We start from the raw sequence: 19,925 nt of genomic DNA, 5'->3' as shown, positions 1-19,925 counted from the left end.
TGGAAGAGGATACAAATGAGTCCTTACTTTCAACAACAAATTTGTAAGAATCTAAGGAAAGGTCTAAGATAGGCAACCTGTATCTTATGTGAAATTCATCAAGTTGGGTGTGTGTATTCATTACCCTGTTATTACCGGATTTTCAAACAGAAACAGATGTTTTCTTTGTCCTGTGGCTTGAAGAGCAGTCATCAAGTAAGGAGTTCAACTTCGTGGGACAATAATATATTGGTCTTTGTCCCTGGTCTCTGCCAAAAAGTTCCCTAAACTCTTAGGATTTTCTGAGGATAGGAGCATCTTTTGTTATTCATAGCATCTTTGGGCCTTTCCTTGGAGGTGGGGGGCGGGGGAGGGGGCCTTTAGGTGGTTTGAGGCCTGGGGCTGGTCTTTAAGAAGACCAAATGGAGGGGCGCCTGTGTGGCTCAGTTGGTTCAGCGGCTGGCTCCGGCTCAGGTCATGATCTCACAGTTTGTGGGTTCGAGCCCCGTGTCAGGCTCTGTGCTGACAGCTAGCTCAGAGCCTGTAGCCTGTTCGGATTCTGTGTCTCCCTCTCTCTCTGACCCTCCCCTGATCGCACTGTCTGTCTCTGTCTCTCAAAAATAAATAAAAAGCATTAAAAAAAAAAATAAAAAGACCAAATGGGATGAGAGGGTGGGGTGTTTCAGCTCCACCGCTAAAACGCCCCTCCTGGTGGAGGGAGGAGCCTGGAGATAGGGTCATCAAAACTCTTGAGCAGTGAGTATTACAATCATATCTAAAAGCACATTCTTGGTCTTGTACCCTTCTCCCGCAACTTTGTCACTATCTTTCCATTTGTCAGTGAGGCCTTCCTAACCTCTCTCTGTCAGATACCTGCCTTTACACACCTGTCCCCTTCCCTTTACAATACTTTATCTTTGCCTAGGGTTCTTCATTATTAGGCAAATATGTTCCAGTAAAGGTGGTATTTGGAACATGGTAGGTGTTTCATGAATATTCGAATGAGTGAGTAAGTGAATGAACTTTTAGACCTTGAAGAATGAGCTAAGGTGAGGTTATTGTTGGAGGCAGGAAGCACCCAGATTGTGGCATTTTATATGCATCACCTGCAGAATTTATGCTGTCTGAGAGGCAGTGGGTTTTTATTTAGCAGGAGCTCCGATTTTTATGGGCTGTTCTAGCTACCGTGTGTGGAGTGAGGAGCCTAGAAGCAAGGAAGGCAGGTAGGTGAGTGTCAAGGGTTGATGAGAGTTTGAAATCAGGAGGCCACTTGTAGGGCCTGGGAGTGGTCGTGGCCTGATGGTGGCACTGCCTAACATCAGTGGTGCCACTTCCGTCTGCTCTGCCTGCCCCTGTGTCTAACGAGTGTCTGAGATTTGAAGTTTGGTCCTGGGAGAGCATCCTTGGGGGCCTGCAGGAGCAAAGAAGTAGCTGCCTGTCTCGGGGTGCACATTCTCCCTTCTCCAGAGGTTGGCTTCCTTGAACCTGGTTCAGCGGACCCCGGATGGACAAATTTGCAGGCCTTGTCTAGTGCCCAGTCCCGGGTTCCTGCTGTGCTAAACAAGGTCGGGGAGTTAGTGGGCAGAGTCGGGCTCTGGTTGATCCAGCTTTAAAGGCGACCAGCACTGCCGCTTCCTAGCTGTGGGGCTTGAGCAGGGCACACGACCTCTAATTTTAGCCCAATGCAAGTAATCGAATCTGGGAATATGGAGGATCGATGTGTTTCGGCTCCTCTATCTCACACTGAGGTGCAAGTGAAGAGATAGGAATTAACTGATGTGTGGAAAACAGATTTTCACAGGTTAAACCTGGTCTTAGAAACATAAACTGTCCTTTGATTGATATGGATAATATATGTTTCAAAGATAACGAGAGAATAAGGTAAAATATGTTTGTTGACCACAGAAAAGAAAGTATAAAACTTGTTGAGTTTTAGTAAATGTATACAGTAGTGTGACCACCACCACAATCAAGATCTAGAACTTTCTGATCACTCCAGAAGGTTCCTTCATGCCCTTTTGTAGTCAGTTCCTCAAACCCCTGCATCAGTTGCACTGCTTTCCATAGCCATAATTTTGCCTTTTCTAGAATTTAATGTACATGAAGTCATACAGCATGTCTTTTGTGTTTGACTTCTTTCACTTAGCACAGTGCTTTCCAGATCCGTCTGTGGTATTGTGTCTATCAGTGATTCAGGTTTTTTACTGATGCGTAATATTCCATTGTGTGGATATACCATAATTTATTTATCTTTTTGCTTATCGATGGATGTTAGGATTTCCAGTTTTGGTTATTACAAGTATTGCTATTATTAACATTCCTTTACAAGTCTTGGTGGGGATATATGTTTTCATTTCTCTTGGATAATTTTGTGAGAAACTGCCAAACATTTTCCATTGTCAACAGCTTTGTTGTCATGTCTGTTTACAGTTTTTACCCATTTAAGAAATTGCATTATCTTTTTATAATCAAGTTGTAGTAGTTCTTGTGTATTTAGGGGACAGCCTTTTATCAGATACATGTTTTGTAAATATTTTAATATGTGTTGCCTTTTCATTTTTAAGTGTCATTAGAAGAGCAAATATTTTGATTTTAAGTTCCATTTATCAGTTTCTTTTATATTTCATGCATTTTGAATCCTAAGAAGCTATTGCTTACCCCAGGGTCACAAATATTTTCTCCTATGAGTTTTATATTTTAGGTTTTTCCTGCAGGGTATGATCTTTGAGGTGATTTTTTTGTGTATGGTTTTTAAGTTAAAGATCAGGGTTCTTTTTTACATAAGGGTGTTTTAGCATCATTTATTGAAAAGGCAGTTGTTGGGGCACCTTGGTGGCTCAGTTGGTTAAGTGTCCGACTTTGGCTCCGGTCATGATCTCACAGTTCGTGGGTTTGAGCCCCATGTTCTGTGTCTCCCTCTCTCCCTGCCTTTCTGCCGCTTACACTCTGTCTCTCTCTCTAAAAGATAAATAAACGTTAAAAAATTTAAAAAAAGAAAGAAAGAAAAAAGGCAGTTGTTGACAATCATTTGACCCTATCTATGGGTTTATTTCTGGACTATTCTGTTTCAGTGACTCATATGTATCCTTATACCAATTGTGTGGGTTTTGTAATATTACTCGTTTCAGAATGTTTGCTATTTTAGATCCTTTGCATTTCCTTAAGCTTCAGAATCAACTTGCCAAAATAGATCTATCGAATCTGTAGGTGAAGGTGGAGAGAATTGACATCTTAATGTTGTGATTTAGGACCATATTGTATCTCTTTATTTTTTGGGGGAACTTTAATTTCTCTCATCAACATTTTACTTATTTCAGTATAGAATACAATTCTTGCACTAATTTTGTCAAATTTAACTCTAAGTTTTCATAGTTTTGGTGCTGTTATGTGTGGTACTCTAATGTTTGCAGCTGATATATAGAAATACAAATGATTTTGTGTATTGATTTTTGTATATTGACAGAGTATTCTGCAATACTGCTAAGTTCATTTAGTTTTTGTAATTCTTTAGGATTTTCTACCCAGAGGTTCATATTAACTGCGCATGAAGATTGTTCTACCTATTCTTTCTAGTATCTGTGTCTTTTGGTTTTTGCCTCATTGTACCTCCAGAATAGCATTGAAGGAAAGGGCCGAAAACAGATCTTTCTCCCTGACCTTTTGGAGAGAAACATTTAGTCTTTCACTGTACAGTGTAATGAGCTGTCAGTTATTTGTAGGCATTCTTTATCAGGTTGAAGAAGAAAACTTTCCTTCTATTCCTAATCTGATGAGATTTTTAAAAAGTCAGAAATGGATGTTGGATTTTTTTCAGATGCTTTTTTGGTATGAAGATGATCACGTTTTTCTTTAAGTCTGTTTACATGGTCTTTTACACTGAGTTTTGAATGTTAAAGCAACCCAGTAACTCTTGAGATAGACTTTTTATATATTGATGGATTATCCTTTTCATATATATCTTTTGGATATTGCAGATTTTGGTTCATGAGGAATATTTGTAGCTTTCTTAAATGCTTGTATATGGCTTTGTTGTGAGGGTCATGCAAAACCTCATCAGAAGTGAGTTGGGAAGTGTCTCTCTGTTATGTCTTGGAAGAGTTTACTTAGAGTTAGCGTGTTAGATCTCTCTAGCTGCATAACACCTTACACAAACTTAACAGCTCACGAAAACATAATTGTTGGCTCGTGGTTTCTGCAGGTCAGGAGTGTGGGATGGCTTAGCTGGGACCTCAGCTGGCTGCCCATCTCACAAGCACAGTCAGGGGTCAGCCTGCCTCTTGCGGCTGTTGGCAGAGTTCAGTTCCATGTGACTCTAGGACATGGGGTGGCTTGCCGCTTTTCAACCAGTGGGAGAATCCCTGAGACCAAGGAAGGGCTCTGTGTCTCTTTTAAAGACTTAACACTTAATTGAGTTGGGTCCACCTACCATAATTTCCCTTTTCTGCAACTCAGAATCCATAGCCTCTGCAGAATCCTTTTACCTGTATCACAGAACCTCAGAACAGAACGGGAGTAACTATCCCGGGACCTTTGCTGTGTTCTGTTGAAAGTAGGACACAGGTTGTGGCCACACTCACCGGGACAGGTCACACGATTTAACAGTGGCTTGACTCTGAGGCTACTAAGCTGTGTCTGCCACAGTTCATATACTTTCTTTCTTAAATGTTCTGGTGAATTAATCTGGGCCAGAACTTTTCTTCTGGGGAAGGCTTTAACTACAGATTCAGTTTTTTAAGTAGACATTGGGCTCTTCTGGTTGTCTGTTACTTCTCGTGTGAGCCTTCATAGACACAAAGTGAGCTTTCATAGTGTGTGCCTTTCAGTCACTATTTAATCTCAGTTGTGTAATTTATAGGAATAAGGTTTTAATCTTATTATTATTTTTTAAATATCTATAGCATCTGTAATGATGTCTTCTTTTTCATTTCTGATATTGGTTATTTGTGTCCTTTCTCTCTCTTTTTCCCACATGATTAATTTGGCTAGAGATTTATAAATATTGTTTTTTTTCAAAGAATCAACTTTGGTTTCATTTTTCCCCCTCTATGACTTGTCCATATTCTATTTCATTGCTTTATGCTGATATCTTTATTTTTTTCTACTTACCTTTTTTTAAAAGTCAGTCAGCCTTTTTAAAAAGTTTTTTATTTATTAATTTTGGGAGAGAGTGAGAGAGTGTGTGTGTGGCATGAGCGGGGAGGAGCAGAGAGAGAATCCCAAGCAGGCTCCGCACTGTCAGTGCAGAGCTCCATATGGGGCTCGATCTCACAAACAGTGAGATCCTGACCTCAGCTGAAATCAAGTCAGTTGCTCACAACTGACTGAGCTATCCAGGTGCCCCTCTTCTACTTATTTTGAGTTTCATTTGTACTTCTTTTCTTAGTTTCTCCTGGTGGAAACTTAGATTATTGATTTTAGACATTTTTTTAAATAATGAAATAAATTTCTTTCCTGGTATTGCTTTTGATTTAAAAAATATTCAGTTCAAACTATTTTTAGTTTCACTTGTGAATTCTCTTTTATATTTATATAAATATATATTTATATTCTATATTATAGTATATGTTATTTAGGAGTATTGCTTAAATTTTGAATATTTGATTTTTTTCCCATATATCATTTAGTCATTCATTTCTAATGAATTTTGTTATGGTCAGAAAATATATTTTATACAGTAAAATTTAGGAGAGTTTACTCAGTTTGCTCTGCTCCGACTTCTGCTCAGGTCATGATCTCCTGGTTCGTGGGCTTGAACCCCATGTCAGACTCTGTGCTGACAGCTCAGAGCCTGGAGCCTGCTTCGGATTGTCTCCCTTTCTCTCTACCCTTCCAATGCTCATGCTCTGTCTCTGTCTCTCAAAAATAAATGTTAAAAAAAATTTTTTTTAGGAGTGTTTACTCTTAAATTTAGTGAGACTGATTAATGGTGTATTTTGGTGAATGTTCTGTATATACTTAAAAAGAAGGATTATTCTGTAGTTATTAAATAGAATGTGTACATGTCAAGTCAACTTTAAAAAGTGCTGTACCTATTGAATAAAAGAGTTTTGAATGTAATGGTATTTTCGGGGGCTTATCGTGTAGCGTTGCCCAGGGGGTCATTACGAAAGGGGTGTGGTATTGTGGTAAGAGGTGGAAGAGTATGGCACTATTTTTACTTAGCCTGTGTCCATGGCCTTGAATATATTATCCTCGAAGTGAGCCTCAGCTACCTTCAGATTAAAATACAAATCAGTAATAGGATTGAACATGGAAAAGAGCTTTATACAAATTGAGATTGGTATTGAACCAGTTAGTTAACTACTTGGATACCATCACGAAGGCCAGATTACCTGACTCTGTTGGAATGGCTCCACTGAGACAAGAGTTGGTGACTGCTGTTGCTGGGCTCTTGAGCTGAAAAGATCATGGGTAGTGATTTCAAATCCTCATTTCGGATTGACGTTTTGTCTTTTAGCCATACTTTCACCATGAAAATCTGAGAAATATGACACACTTTTAAAATTCATTGCCTTCTTTTGCCTAGCTGGCCTTCTTCAATGGTTGAGTCACTTTCCCTTATTTTCTTATCTAGAAAATGGGGATAATGATTCCTAGTCTCATTAATTCAGAGTGTAATTGGGAGGATTAAAGGACAGGTTGAATAGAAAAGCACTTTGTAAAGGAGAACTCTATAATTACAACCGTCCCTTGGGCTTGTGGTGCGTTGATGGTGTTGGTTCATCACTCAGGTTCATCTGCTATCACTACCCTTCTGCTGCCAGCCCGGTTATCTTGCACAGAAAAACAACGTACGCTGTGTTTCATGAAATTCAGCCTTTGAGCTAATAACGCTTAGCTATTGGCACACACCAGAGAGTGCTCGTTTGCTTATCCCAGAATATGCACCCTGTGTCGCCAGCCAGTGTCTCTGACATACAGTGCTTTGCAGGGTGAGACGAGCAAGGTGCAGACTTGCCTTCGACACCGTGAAAAACTGCAGCAGTCGTGTGTTTTAATAATCAGTGTAAATTTCTGATTATGTATACAGCTAAATGTGGACAGTTCTCTTGCCCCACTTCTTCTCTCCCTTCCTCCTTCCCATTTTTCTCTTCCTAAATCCCAGGACAAGGTACAGGACACACATCCCATGAAGTAAGTTAGGTAAGGAGTTGGTGGTGTCTGCATATCCGGTCTCGGTGGGAGGGATTCTATGAGCTGTGCTCCTGTGAGTGCCTGTGGGCTGTCGGTGCAGGGTACCAGGGGTAAGTCCTTTTCAGTAAAATGTCGCCTTTGTAGTGATTATTCCTTTTATCCCACTCCCCCACAAAGATACACACACAGATCTGGTGGAAGTTAGTCACTAGGGCCCAGAGTCCGAATTGAGCTGGTCTGTTGATATGGGAAGTCAGAGTCGTAAATCTGAACTGGTGATTCTGCCCTTTGTGTGTCTGTGGTGCCTCCGCCTCACTGCACGCACTCCCCTCTCCCATTTGATGCTCTTACAATCAGTAACTTGATAGAGTGCGATGCTCCATTTTATGTTACACAACTTTCCATTTGTTTTCTCTTAGGTTCATAGTATACAGAAGAATGATACATAAGTGTTATATCAAATCATTTTGTTAACCAGTCATCCTACAAATTCTGCTTGGAGCAAAGATACAGTAGTTCTTTACGTCCAACTTTTGACCATCCGTTAATTGCATCCTGCATTACACATCCGTCATCCTTCAGCGTTGCCGCCCTTACCATCGCGGCCTGGGGAAGTTTCTTTGTAGCTCCCGCTTATACATGTACTTTGTCCATTTCATGACTAATGTGGCTCTTGTGGCCTTTTCTCAAGTGGGATCTTCTCAGATGACCTGGTCGCTATGTCGTATCTCCTCCCTGCTGCTCCACTGCTTGTTTTCTCCTTTTCCTTGGCTCATCTCCATCATTGATCTGCGACAGCACTCATGTGTCTTCTTCATTTCTTTTTTCCAAACCTGCTTGTGCATCAGATTCATTTGGGGAGCTTTAAAAAAAAAAGTAAGCACAGTCCTTGGCATATGATTTAGGGTGTCTGGCATGAGTCTTTGGGAAGCTGTAATTTCCTAGTAGAGTATGATGAGTGCCAGTTTGAGTGATTTTGTTGTGAATGGCTGTAACGTGGTAGTGATATGTACTTTTGAACTTGCCTTCCATTTATATGTGTTTTTTCCACAAAAGGGAGAGTGACTCCCAGCCTCATCTGATCTCTCTTACTCCACCTTAAGTAAGTAGTTTCTCAGTTCAAGAGGTTGAGGACTTCTTTCAGTGTGGACATTATTTTGTACTGGGTGCAGTTTTGAGGGCCTCAAGGCAAGGGTATTGAAGGATTTGGTTAGACTGAATCCATCAGAAGACTTGTCTGCCTAGCTCAGGGGGGTTTGTGTTTGAGTGATTCCTCAGTGGCGACCATCCTCCGGGACTCTGTTGCTAATGAAAGTAGAGGAGACAGCTTTACTGGGTTCTTTCTCCAGGCCATCCCATCCACTCCCCTGCAGTCTCTAAGATCACACAAATTCTGCATGGTAGGCTGGACAGCCACATTCACCATGCATGCTGGCCCTTGGGCTGACAGGTGACTCAAGTTGGGATAGAGCTTCCAGGGTTTCTTTTTTTCTTTTTTTTTTGTTTTTTGTTTTGTTTTTTTTTTTGAGGATATGAACTGAGAAGTCTTTCACAGAACTGAGAAGTAGCTTGTGTGCAAGATAAGCCGAGAAGAAAGTGAATTCAGTGTGCAAAGGGAAACAGATAGTGCTGGGAGAGCTACCTCAGTTCACAAGGCTGCTCCTTCTGTCCCCAGTAAGGGTGCTTCGTCCATGCGTTCTGAGACTCCCCTGTAAGCCAACAATAAATTCCCTCTTTTTGGTTAAGCTAAGCCAAGATTTCTGTTACTTGAACTAAAAACTGTTTTATTAACATAAGAAGAGAGGAATATGTATATGCCTTTCTACTTTGCATTTATCATAAGATCAGTACAAGTAAAGTGCTATAGAGGAATAGATCAGGGTCCCATTAATCAGCTGCCAGCAATATGTGAAGGAACAGTTTAGTTAAATTGAGTGACAGTCTGGCCATTAAATGATACGTGCAAAGCATTTCCTTATAGTACCTGTCCCCAAGTTAGACAACAACAAAGTTAGCTAATGTGATTTTCTTATCTAATTAACACAGTCAGTGACTATCTTATTAGCAGCTTTATCTGGCACTGTGATAGTACCTCCCTTAGTTTCTTCTTTGCTAAGTCATGCTTTTCCTGTATGTACCCACTGGAGTTTTAGTAATGGTTCTTTTCCTAAAATAAATTATAGCGTGTACAATTGTTTTTTTGTTTCTGATCGAATTGCCTGGAATTTTTAGTATCATCCTTTGTTCAGACTAGAATACTCTTTGTAGAAGCATGTGATGTTACTGTTTGTAGGTACTGTGATATGGAAACTCCCTTCCCCCACATGTGTCTCTGTGTGAACTTACTCATTCTACTTGGAGGACAACTTGTTGCCCTTTCCTCAGTTGAGTGAATACCGCTGCAGTTCTTATCAACACTGCAGTTTCTCTCTTAGCTTTGCATTGCTACCTCGTCATTACAGTAGTCCCTGAAAAACAAGCACAGTGGGTATTTGTTCTTTGTGGCCGCCCAGCAGATGAACTGCGTACCGGGAGTTCTCCAGCTCATGATTTTTTGTGGGACGCGGCGTTACTGCCCACATGCTCCCCCCCCTGCATATCTGTATCTTCCACTCAGACAAGAGTAGAGAGTGTTCTTGTCTCCAGGTTGGGGGATAAAAATGAGAGGTGTGAAGTTGAGTGGCTTAGCCAGTGTGGGTGAGGAGGGGGTGCTGAGCCATAACTTGCCACTCTGAGCCCACGTGTCTCATTGGTAGCCATATCTGAGTTTGTACTCGAGATTGAATCCCTTACATAGGTTGTTGGCAGAGATGAAAAACATTTTTTTTTGTTTTGTTTTATTAAAGTTGAGAAAGAGAGTTTGTGATCTAGCTGAATGCTTTTGTGTCTTCCCAAACTGACTGCGACAGCTGTCCTCACTTCCTTATTTTGTAGATTTCTGTGCTAGGAGACTTGCTTTGTCTTAACCATTGGGAGGGCGCTGTCATGTTTCATGGTGGCACTCCAGTCATGCCAGCCCTTCACCATAGTCTCTTTTTAGTCAAAAGACTTCAACCTCCCTTGAATTTCTTTATGGTCATTTGACACCTTGCAGCCACTATTGGAATCTTTGTTTTTTTTGAGGTCAAGACTATCATCTTCAATAGATACAACTAATCTAAGAGTTAGGGGTTTTTCTTAGTATGTATTGAAACCATCTGGCTTTATGGTGGGCATTGAGGGGGCACTTGTTGGGATGAGCCCTGGGGCTTGTACATAAGCTATGAATCACAAGAATCGACTCCCACAACCAAGAGCATAGTGTATACACTATATGTTAGCCAACTTGACAATAAATTATATTTATAAAGATAAAAATTTTAAAAATACTGAAAAAAAATAAATCAACTGGCCTTAATAATTTAGGCCAATTAATGGCATTGGCATATTTAAAACATATACATCTATAGAGTATTCATGATTTACTTAAAGTTTCTGACTTATTTTCCCCGATTTTCTTGATTATCAAAGCCATTTGTGTCTGTTGTAGAAAAATTTCGTTTAGTACAGGGAAGTATTAAAAAACTGTGTAGAGTACCCACATTAGTCTACAGATTCACTGTAACCCCTATCAAAATTATCACGGCCTTTTTTGCAGAAATCAACAATGGAATTCTAAATTCACATGGAAATGCAAAGGACTCAGAACAGCCAAAAAAATCTTGAAAAGAACGAAGATGGTAGATTTTCATTCAAAATTCTCTCAATTTCAAAACTTAATACAAAACTACTGTAACTAATCAAGATGGTGTAGTACTGGCATAAAGCTACCATACATCAATGTATGGTCATTTGACCATACCATTCCACCTCCTAATGTTCATTTGATCTTTAACAAAGGGGCCAAGACAATTTAATAGGAAGAACAGTCTTTTCAACAAATGGTTCTGGAACAACTTAATATCCATATGAAGACTGAACAACTTTGAATCTCTTATACCAAAATTAACTAAAATCGATCAGACTTAAAAGTAAAACTTAGAAGAATATATAATGTAAATCTTTATGATTTTGGGCTGTCATTCCCTACGTAGGACACCAAAAATACAAGCAACTGAAGAAAAAATAGATAAACTGGATTTCCTTAAAGAAAAAAATGGATAAATTAGGCTTCATCATAATTAAAAACATTTGTACTTCAAATAACATTATCAAGACAGTGAAAAAACAACGCACAGAGTGGGAGGAAATATTTGGAAATTGTATCTAATAAAGGTCTAGTATCAAGAATATATAAAGAACTCTTACAACTCAAAAAGATAGACAACCTTTTTTTAAAAGGAGGCAAAGGAATTGAATAGGTATTTCTCCAAAGGATATACAAGTGGCCAGTAAACATGAAAAGATGCTCAGTCTATCTTTAGTCACAAGGGAAATGTAAATAAAAGCTACAGTGCTACACCCACTAGGATGACTGCCACGGGAAAGGCAGACGGTAAAAAGTCTTGGTGAGGACGTAGAGAAATTTGAGCCTTATGCACTGCCAGTGGGGACAGAAAGTGGCGTAGCTGATTTTTGGAAGACAGTTTAGCAGTGTCACAAGTGGTTAAGCATGAAGTTACCATATGACCCAGTAGTTGTCCTCCTAGTTGAACCCTTGGGTGTCCCTAGAAGAACGAGCACATGTCTCTACAAAACCTTGTACACAGAATGGTCCTTGCACCCAAAAGCTGAAATGATTTTTTTATACCAGCCCCAAAGTAGAAGCTACTGAAATGTCCATTCACTATTGAATAGTTAAACCTAGTGTGATGTGTCCGTGCACTGGAATATTATTCAACAATAAAAAGGAATGTAATGGTGATGTCGGTAGCAACATGAATGATGAACCTTGAAAGTATATGCGGACCGGAGGAAGTCAGACAGAAGACTAATATTGTGATTCCATTTATGTGAAATGCTCAGAATAGATAAATCCTTAGAGACAGGAAGAGGAGTTGAGTGGTTGCCCGGGGCTGGGGGAGGAGGAGATGGGGAGTGACTGTGGGGCTTCTTTGGGGTTGACGACAAGGTTGCAGACTTTGATCATGGGGATGGTTGCACAGCCTTGTGAGTATACTACAAACCACCGCATTGTGTGCTTTAGAAGAGGGAATTTTATGCTATGTGAAACATATCTCAATAAAAAAAGAAAGATTAATTCACAAAGTAGAAGGCCCCTCAGATCCCCCTGCCCAGGGACTACACAGCTTAGGTGCATTGAGCATTTTACCAAAATGCTTACTCCGTGCGGGACACCTGAGCCCTGCACGTGCCTTCTCATGTGGCTCTTATAGCAGCCTTGTGAGTCTTATCAGCACTGCGGCTCCTGACTCCTCCAGAGTTGTTTCTGCTTACTCGCTATGCCTGCGAGTACAAAGAATTTTGGGTAAAGACAGAGTGTGCTAATTTGGAATTTTATTAAAATGCTGTTTTACAGAGTTTGATGTTTAACCCATAGTTGACCAAAATACATTTGTGGTTAGCATTCAGCAGTTAAAGAAAGCAAATACTTGAGAAGTAGGGTTAAATCTCTCAAATTAGTAGTCTTTCAACACCAAGAAGCTTATGTTGATCTTTTTTTTTTCTTTTTTTCCTTCAGAGATTTCAAGAAGGAAACAAGTAGAATTAGGAACTTCCTTTAGTGGCCATTCATCCTGGTCTGGTGTAATGCTGGGGTAGAACAGGGATTTTGTTTTCATAAAGTGCTCCTCATTAGGATATGCTGTGGTTGACTGCTTTTCTAGTAGAGTGGAAAGTGGAAGGCACAGTGAAACACTCCCGTGGGAAGCTTTGTTACAGTGGTTACTTTTGTTTGTTTTAATACGCTCTTAACATTTCAGAACAACTAGTCATGGGTTCACAGGTTTTATCCTTGCACTCTTTTATTGATTTATCCTTATTTGTGGGCATCTGAAATGTAGTGAACTTCAGTCTTCTTGCAAAACAAACAAAACTTGGGTGGTAATTTTTTTTTTTTTATTTGTAAAGAGAGTTGTCCAGACTTTTTAATGACTTTGAAATGAAAATACCACGTTTTTAAAAATCCTGAGCCTCGACAGTGGTGCTCTGGCTTTATTCTTTTGTCGTGTAATTAAAGAAAATGTATTAATTTTCTTTGAAAGTTTATAATTTCTAGAAACTAATGAATAGCTTGAGTCTGACAGAAGTCCTTTTTTTTTAGTTTATTTATTTATTTTGAGAGAGAGAGAGCAAGAGAACGAGCAAGGGAGGGGCAGACAGAATCCCAAGTGGGTTCCCCTGCAGAGCCCAGTGCAGGGCTGGAACTCACGAACCGCGAGATCATGACCTGAGCCGGAACCCAGAGTTGGACGCTTAACCGTCGGAGCCCCACAGGCACCCCTGACAGAAGTTCTTCTTACTGCAGGCATGGCATGTCTACACTGCATGGCCTGGCCTTCACATTGCAGGAGACTTGGTTTTAGTAAATATTAGCACTGATATTTGAATGTCCAAGGAAGTGCAGAGTATAATCTTTTTTCCCCAGAAAAGTCCTCTCAGAAATTTGACTTTAATATAATGAACACATTGACATAGATATTATAATCTCATCATAATTTTAATGTAGATGGACCAAGCTTGGATCCTAAATTCCATGAAGGCAGAAATTTTTTGCCATCCTGTACAATGTAAGAGTTTATTCTTACTCCTTGTTCATAGTAAATGCTTAATGTTTGTTACATAAATACGTATGTGTAATCACGTATATATTAATGTCATACATACTGTTTGGTAAAAATACCCCCTTGTGTATACAATTAACTAGAATGGTCTCCATTGATAGAATGGGTGTAATAATTTTTCTTAATGTTTCTGTCTCCTTTCAGGTTGGTATTTTGTATGGCATCTTTTCCTATCGAAATTCAAGTTTCTGCGGGAACTGGTGGGAGACACAGGATCTCAGGAGGGAGATCATGAGCCATCAGGCTCTGAAACAGAAGAAGACACTTCCCCATCCTCACACAGGATCAGATCTGCTCGCCAAAGGAGGGCGCCTACTGACGAAAGCCACTGACCCCAGCGTCGTCCTGTACTAGTGAATGATGAAAGGCAGTGGGGAGCCTCTGTCTTTAATGACGGCTTTGGTTTGTGTTCCTTGGATTGTAAGTCCAATTGAAAAACAAGAAAAGATGTATCTGTAAGCCATATGAAAATAAAGGGAATTAAAACCAAATCAGATCATTACAAGATCCGTCTTAACGAATAGTCTTTTGCTCTACTAGCTTTCCACTTACATACTTACTCTTTGCCTCCTGGACTTATTTCCTTGCACTGGTGTGAATCTGTTAAACATTACAAGCTTGAAAAACCATATTTTATTAGTTTTATAATGTATGGGGTTTTGTTCTTGTTGTCGTCGTTTTGTTCTTGTTTTTGTTACCACATTTTAACCTTGTCTGAAGTTGCGCTGAACCCCATGATTACCGTCAGCCGGGAGATGGTCGTGGTGCAATGATCCCCGCCTGTGCGTGTGTGGACATCACTGTACTGTGGGTATCAAGTGTGTCAGGTTTAATTGGCACTTAAAAATGTCTTCAGAAAGATCGCACTATGGTTCAGCATTGAAACGGAAAGTTACTGTGTGCACGGAAAAGCGCGGGAACGGAGAGCTGGACGCACGTTTCGTATTAGCGAAGCAAACAGCTGTCGCTGGAGGAATGGCCAGACTTCCATGTTTACTTGTAAAGCCACAGCAAAATGCTTCAGGACCTAAGAAAGGAAGACACCCACCAGTGGGTGAAGCTGTACTAGGTTTTGTTAGTGAGGCGCGTGCACAAGGATGGCCTGTCCTCGCCAAGCGGTGCGACTGAAGGCAGGAGAAACTGCCCAAACCCTGGGAATAGGAGAGACAGAATTCAAAGCAGCGCGAGGCTGGTGTGATCAGTTTATGCGCCGAGCAGGTCTGTCTTCAAGGCGTCAGACCTCATTTTGCCCAAAGCTCTCTGCTGACATGAAGCAGACTTCAGGGCGGAGCACCCTTTCAAGAAACGCCCCGTCCCCAGCGCTCTGGATGACGCCAAGGGTGCTGCTCTGTGGAAGAAAGCAAGCCTCTGTGGCTGTGGTTGGAGAAGGGTCACAAGACTTGGACTCAGAATATGAAGTTATAGGTATAACTTAACCAATTATTTCACTCACACACTTTCTTCAGGTATGTGCAAGACTGATATGACAGAAGCCTCTTTAACTCAAACAATGTTTCAATAAATACCCTCATTCTACATGCTATGAAAGCATTGTGTCCGCTTAATTGCCTGTATTTTTTCTTAGTGGTACACATGGTGCATCTTACAATTGATGGTATCTTAGAGTAAAAATAGTTTATAAATTTATTCTTCTTTGTAGGGTAGCGATTATTTATTGGGGAACTTAATCCTGACTCTTAGGCTGTTAAAATAGTTATCCTCTAGGAGATACGATTTTTTTTTTTTTTTTTGCAACCTATTCAAGATTTTAGAGTAGTAACTTAGGAATCTAAGAACCATCTTCTACTTCAGGAAGAATAAGATTAGTTTCTCCCTTTTGTATGGGAGGACTTCATGCTCAAGGCATGTGTTGTGGAGAAATTGCTTCTTCACAAACAATTCAGCAACGAGACCTCAGAGGTCCTGGGTGCTGAGGGTAAACTAGAGTGGTGACCATGCCCGCCTCACTGCAAAATAACCTGCCAGGTGCCCGTGTTTGTCTTCACTGGACTTTGGACCGAGTGTTCACCAGGGAAGAGAGAAAGACCCTTCCCGTTCCGTGTTACCCGCTCTGTACAAGGATGAACTGCAAAGCCAGTTTCTTTTATTAATGCAAGTTTCCGTTATGTTTCTACCCATTTTTTCCTCCAGAACTAGTCCTCACAGATTATCGCCTCTCTTTTACAATGGTGTGTAACTATGTGTGATACCTCATAGTTCACGCTCATGGTTTGCTTGGTGACTGTCCACTTGCTGTGTAGCCGCTTGTATTTCTGAGGCTGACCTTGGCCATCATTGGAGCCCTTTGGATAAACTGAAAGGGAATTTACAGACCATAGGTTTAGTTTTAAATATTTGCTAGGGGAAGATCCCTAGCAGCTGAGAGAGGCACAGAATCTTTCTGTCATTTCCTTACTGGATGCCATTTTCTATTTGTGACTGTAGGGATTAACAAACCAGTGACAAGTTGCAAGCATTAATTTTAGTGCTTCATACTAGCTGCGTTATCACATTAAAACGGTCATCAGCTAGAAAAGAATTCATGCCTAAAAGCTTGGTACGGGGAGGATGTTTAAATTAGATCTTTCATAGCCTAATATTTTGAGCTGTGGATTCTGCTTTCTAGTGTGTGTGTATCTAAAGTTTCGGTAATAATAGTAGTTGCTGACAAACATTAAGTAGCCGGCGAGCTTCTACACTGATTCAGTATTAACGATGGCTGGTGTAACTTCATAAAATCTGCAAGGGTCATCCACAAATTATTACAGATGAACCCACATGAAGGTGTACATGTTGGTATTACTTACATTTATGCTTCAGGAATATCTTTTTTTAGTAGGATTTAAGGAAATGGTCTGTTTAACTCACTTAGGAAGTCTATCTGAAAGCATATGAAGTAGCTTACACCCTACCAGGTTTTAACTCTTCGGAGAGTAGAAAGAAATCACTGATGCCAATATGAACGTTCTGCAAACTAATTGCTTCGCTTAAAGCTTTTATTTTTTCTTTCATTCCTCCACCCCCCCACCCCCGCCCAACACACATACACACTCACCATAGTACACATTTCTAAGGGCGCCACTAAGAAAGACAAGAGGAATATTAACACACAATTATTTGTGTGGGGGTGTGTTTCTGTTCCTATTCCTATTTTAGTGCTTTTGTAGCTGCGCTTAACCAGAATTTCATAAGTGCATTTTCAGTTTCTCAGTGGGAGACTGACTAGCCTGTGGTTAATTTTGAAGCTTAGAAGATTCTGAGCAGTCAGAGTACATTCACGAATCAGTCTTGTCTGGATACTCACAGACAGAGATGGTGACCAGCTATGCCATCTTTTGAGGATTAATTCTAGAATTGAGGACTCTGATAAGTTGTTTCATTTCCTTCCCAAGCAACCATTCCCGCGTCTCTTTTGCCTCCAAAACTTTTGTGAAAATTGCCTGTATCAAGCGTACTGGTTTGCATTGCTCTGATTTCAATGCCAAAAAAACACTAAATATTTGTGTGGCACTGTTTAGTGAGGTTTTTAATATTGACATCAAGCTAAAAATAGAATTCATCCAATGGATTTTGTAGTATTGTTTTCATGGTGGAAACATTAAATGCCTTGTTTTTTGGTGAATAGCTAATTCACATATGTGCTGACCCGTTTCTTTAGATGATGCTAGGCTTAAAAGCAAGTTCCACTGTTCTTTTGCTGAAAGTGGGAATATATTTTGCTGAAAGATGGGTGAACCATATTAATGGTTTCACAAAATGTTACTTTAAACCAAAATGTGTTGAAAGATTTGAAAGTAATGCTCTTTTACTTTTAGGAGCAACCTATTTTGAAGTTATTGTAAGTCAACAGCGTGGTGATTTTTAAAAATCCCTTTCTTTTTTAAAGTTATGTTTTAGTGTAATGTAACCAGTGTAACATTAGAGTTTTGACTGGTTAACTTCAGGTGCTCTTCTATTTGAAGTTGACTTTTAAAAGCTAATGAGCAGTACTCAAAGGGTATAGACTTTGGAGCAACTAATGGAATAGTATTTCATGATGGAGTCTAGAATTAAAGCACCTAGTATCGTCTGCTTTTAAAGTATCCTAAAGCTTTTGATCTAAAGCATAAAGAATAGCATTTTGTCTTATATTAATAACAGTTCCATTTTCCATTTCTTAATGTACATGGGCTGCCTGCCTTAGGACCAGTGTTTAACAGTACCCTCCAAGTCCGTTCTGTGCGTAACCATTCACCAAATACGGCTGCTGCTGTTTCTTAAAGGAGACGTTCTGTGCGATAATGTATTGCCATCTGCTGCTTGACAAATAGGCTTATATATAAGGAATTAGAAATATGTGCATTAATAGTTCCATTATGTAATGAGATGTAAAATTAGAGTTAAGGAATGTATGTAAATGATCACTCACTGTTTTTGTTTCAAAACTGGTCAGTACTGTACCCAAAGCTTCTGTGGTCTGTTTGATGTTTTAACTTTCACTTTAAATTGCACAGAATAAATTAAAATGAAAACAAAAGTTTGGTATGTGTCATTGATAAAGTATAGTAAGTATGAGGGGTGACTGCGGCATGAAGGGAGTTGAAAGCAGTCATTTTCCCCAGTAGTCTACCCTTCACCACACTTCACACTCTAAGAATCTGTAAGTATTAAGGTAATACTATTTCTAGTGCTGTGAAAGCAGTTGACGTAGAACCCAAAGGACATGGATATGAGCTAAACTGCATTGCCCATGTGTAGCCTTTGGTTCTCTGCTCCTGTTTTATCCGGCACCCTCAGGATTGTTTTGATATTCTGTTTACCATGGGTCATGTCTCACATTTTTGTTAGTATTAACCACCCGGAAGACCGAGTGAGGACACTGACCAAAGGCAAGTAAAAAGATTGAGGAATGCCTTTGAAAACCAGTTTGAGATGGGAAATCATTGTAGTGGCTAGGCGCCAGGTGTTTAATTTTTCCTCAGCTGTGCTTAGTTGCCAAGAATGTAGAGTGGGAAAAAGTGGATGGTGCCAGGGTCAGGCTTTGTAAGGTAGGGGTTTCTGAAGGGCAAGGCCATGAGAGATTACTGTGGATGGGCTATGGGGTTTGGGCTGGGTTGTAAGAGAAGTCTGATCAGTAAGACACTGTTAGATTGGGTGAATAGGAAGGGGTAGAGATTGAAGATAAGATGAGTGCGGTATTTGTGTATAATGGATGTAAATGGAAGTTTGGGGTGGAGATCGGAATTTTAGAGGTGAAGCAGTTCTGAGCAGTGTCAGTACAGCCATAGAAAAGGAATCTGAGAACTGGAACTTACTGTAGGATGTTCTGTGGACATGAACATGGTCACTGATACATGGTGGCTAGAGTTGGGATCGAGAAGGGGACCATGAGCTGGGGATCAGTTCAGAGACTTGGAAGACCAATCTCCAGGTCTGGGATGTTAGATGTTCCTTAAAAGGAGGAAGGAGTTTCCCAAAAATGAAAGAGGAATGTTTTTGGAGAACTCCGAGTGCTTTCTCTTCATTCTGCCCCATCCCCACCCCTGTGAGCAGCTCTACTGGCCAGTATATGATTGTTACCTGCAAGTGAGTACTTCAGTTATAAAAATGATGCTGTTTATGGAGAACGTTAGGGGCAGGGGAAGGAGAATGGAGGAAAGGACAGCAAAAGCTTCTCTAAAGATCATGGAGGAGAAGGGGTTTTCCAGGGAGAAGATGAGAAGAGGAATTCCAAACAGAAGAAAGCATGTGCGAAGTCAAGAGAGAGGGAAAGCTGCTTTGGAGAACTGTAGATGGATGGTTATTCCTGGCATAGAGAGTGGTTAATAGGGCACCATGGTTTGAAACTGGAGAAGTGGGAAAGGTCTTGTATGCAGTGGCAGGGGCGTTGAAGCATATTTGTGATGGAAAACATTGAAATATTTGGAATCGAGCAAGAGCATTGATTCACTTGTTTACCATGTATTGAGGGGCTGCTCTTGTAGGTACCTGGACAAAGTGCAGATGACTCAGGAAGCTTATGCTGTCAAGCAGGGCTGCTTTGGAGACTCAGTGGAAATGGTGTATGTTACAGTAGTCCAGGTAAGAAAATAGGAAGCTAGTGGAAAGGAG

The 19,925-nt window shown here is 40.3% G+C and overlaps 1 protein-coding gene and 1 long non-coding RNA gene across 2 annotated transcripts in view; both read left to right on the top strand.

Annotated features, from left to right (window-relative positions):
* Window positions 1–18,351, top strand: part of SMIM13 (small integral membrane protein 13) — a 25,053-nt gene extending 6,702 nt beyond the window's left edge. Inside the window, exon 2 of the mRNA XM_029945014.1 lies at window positions 13,980–18,351. Coding sequence (XP_029800874.1) covers window positions 13,980–14,167 — 188 coding nt within the window. The 3' untranslated portion in view covers window positions 14,168–18,351. The remainder of the gene's footprint in view (window positions 1–13,979) is intronic.
* Window positions 18,352–19,117: 766 nt separating this feature from the next.
* The window catches only part of LOC115295640, an 83,890-nt gene continuing 83,082 nt past the window's right edge, over window positions 19,118–19,925 (top strand). Inside the window, exon 1 of the long non-coding RNA XR_003910508.1 lies at window positions 19,118–19,400. This is a non-coding gene — a long non-coding RNA (uncharacterized LOC115295640). The remainder of the gene's footprint in view (window positions 19,401–19,925) is intronic.

This window comes from Suricata suricatta, chromosome 7, assembly GCF_006229205.1.
Source record: "Suricata suricatta isolate VVHF042 chromosome 7, meerkat_22Aug2017_6uvM2_HiC, whole genome shotgun sequence".
Taxonomy (NCBI): domain Eukaryota; kingdom Metazoa; phylum Chordata; class Mammalia; order Carnivora; family Herpestidae; genus Suricata; species Suricata suricatta.
The sequence above is the reverse complement of the archived record's forward strand: the minus strand, read 5'-3'. Positions and strand labels throughout refer to the sequence as shown.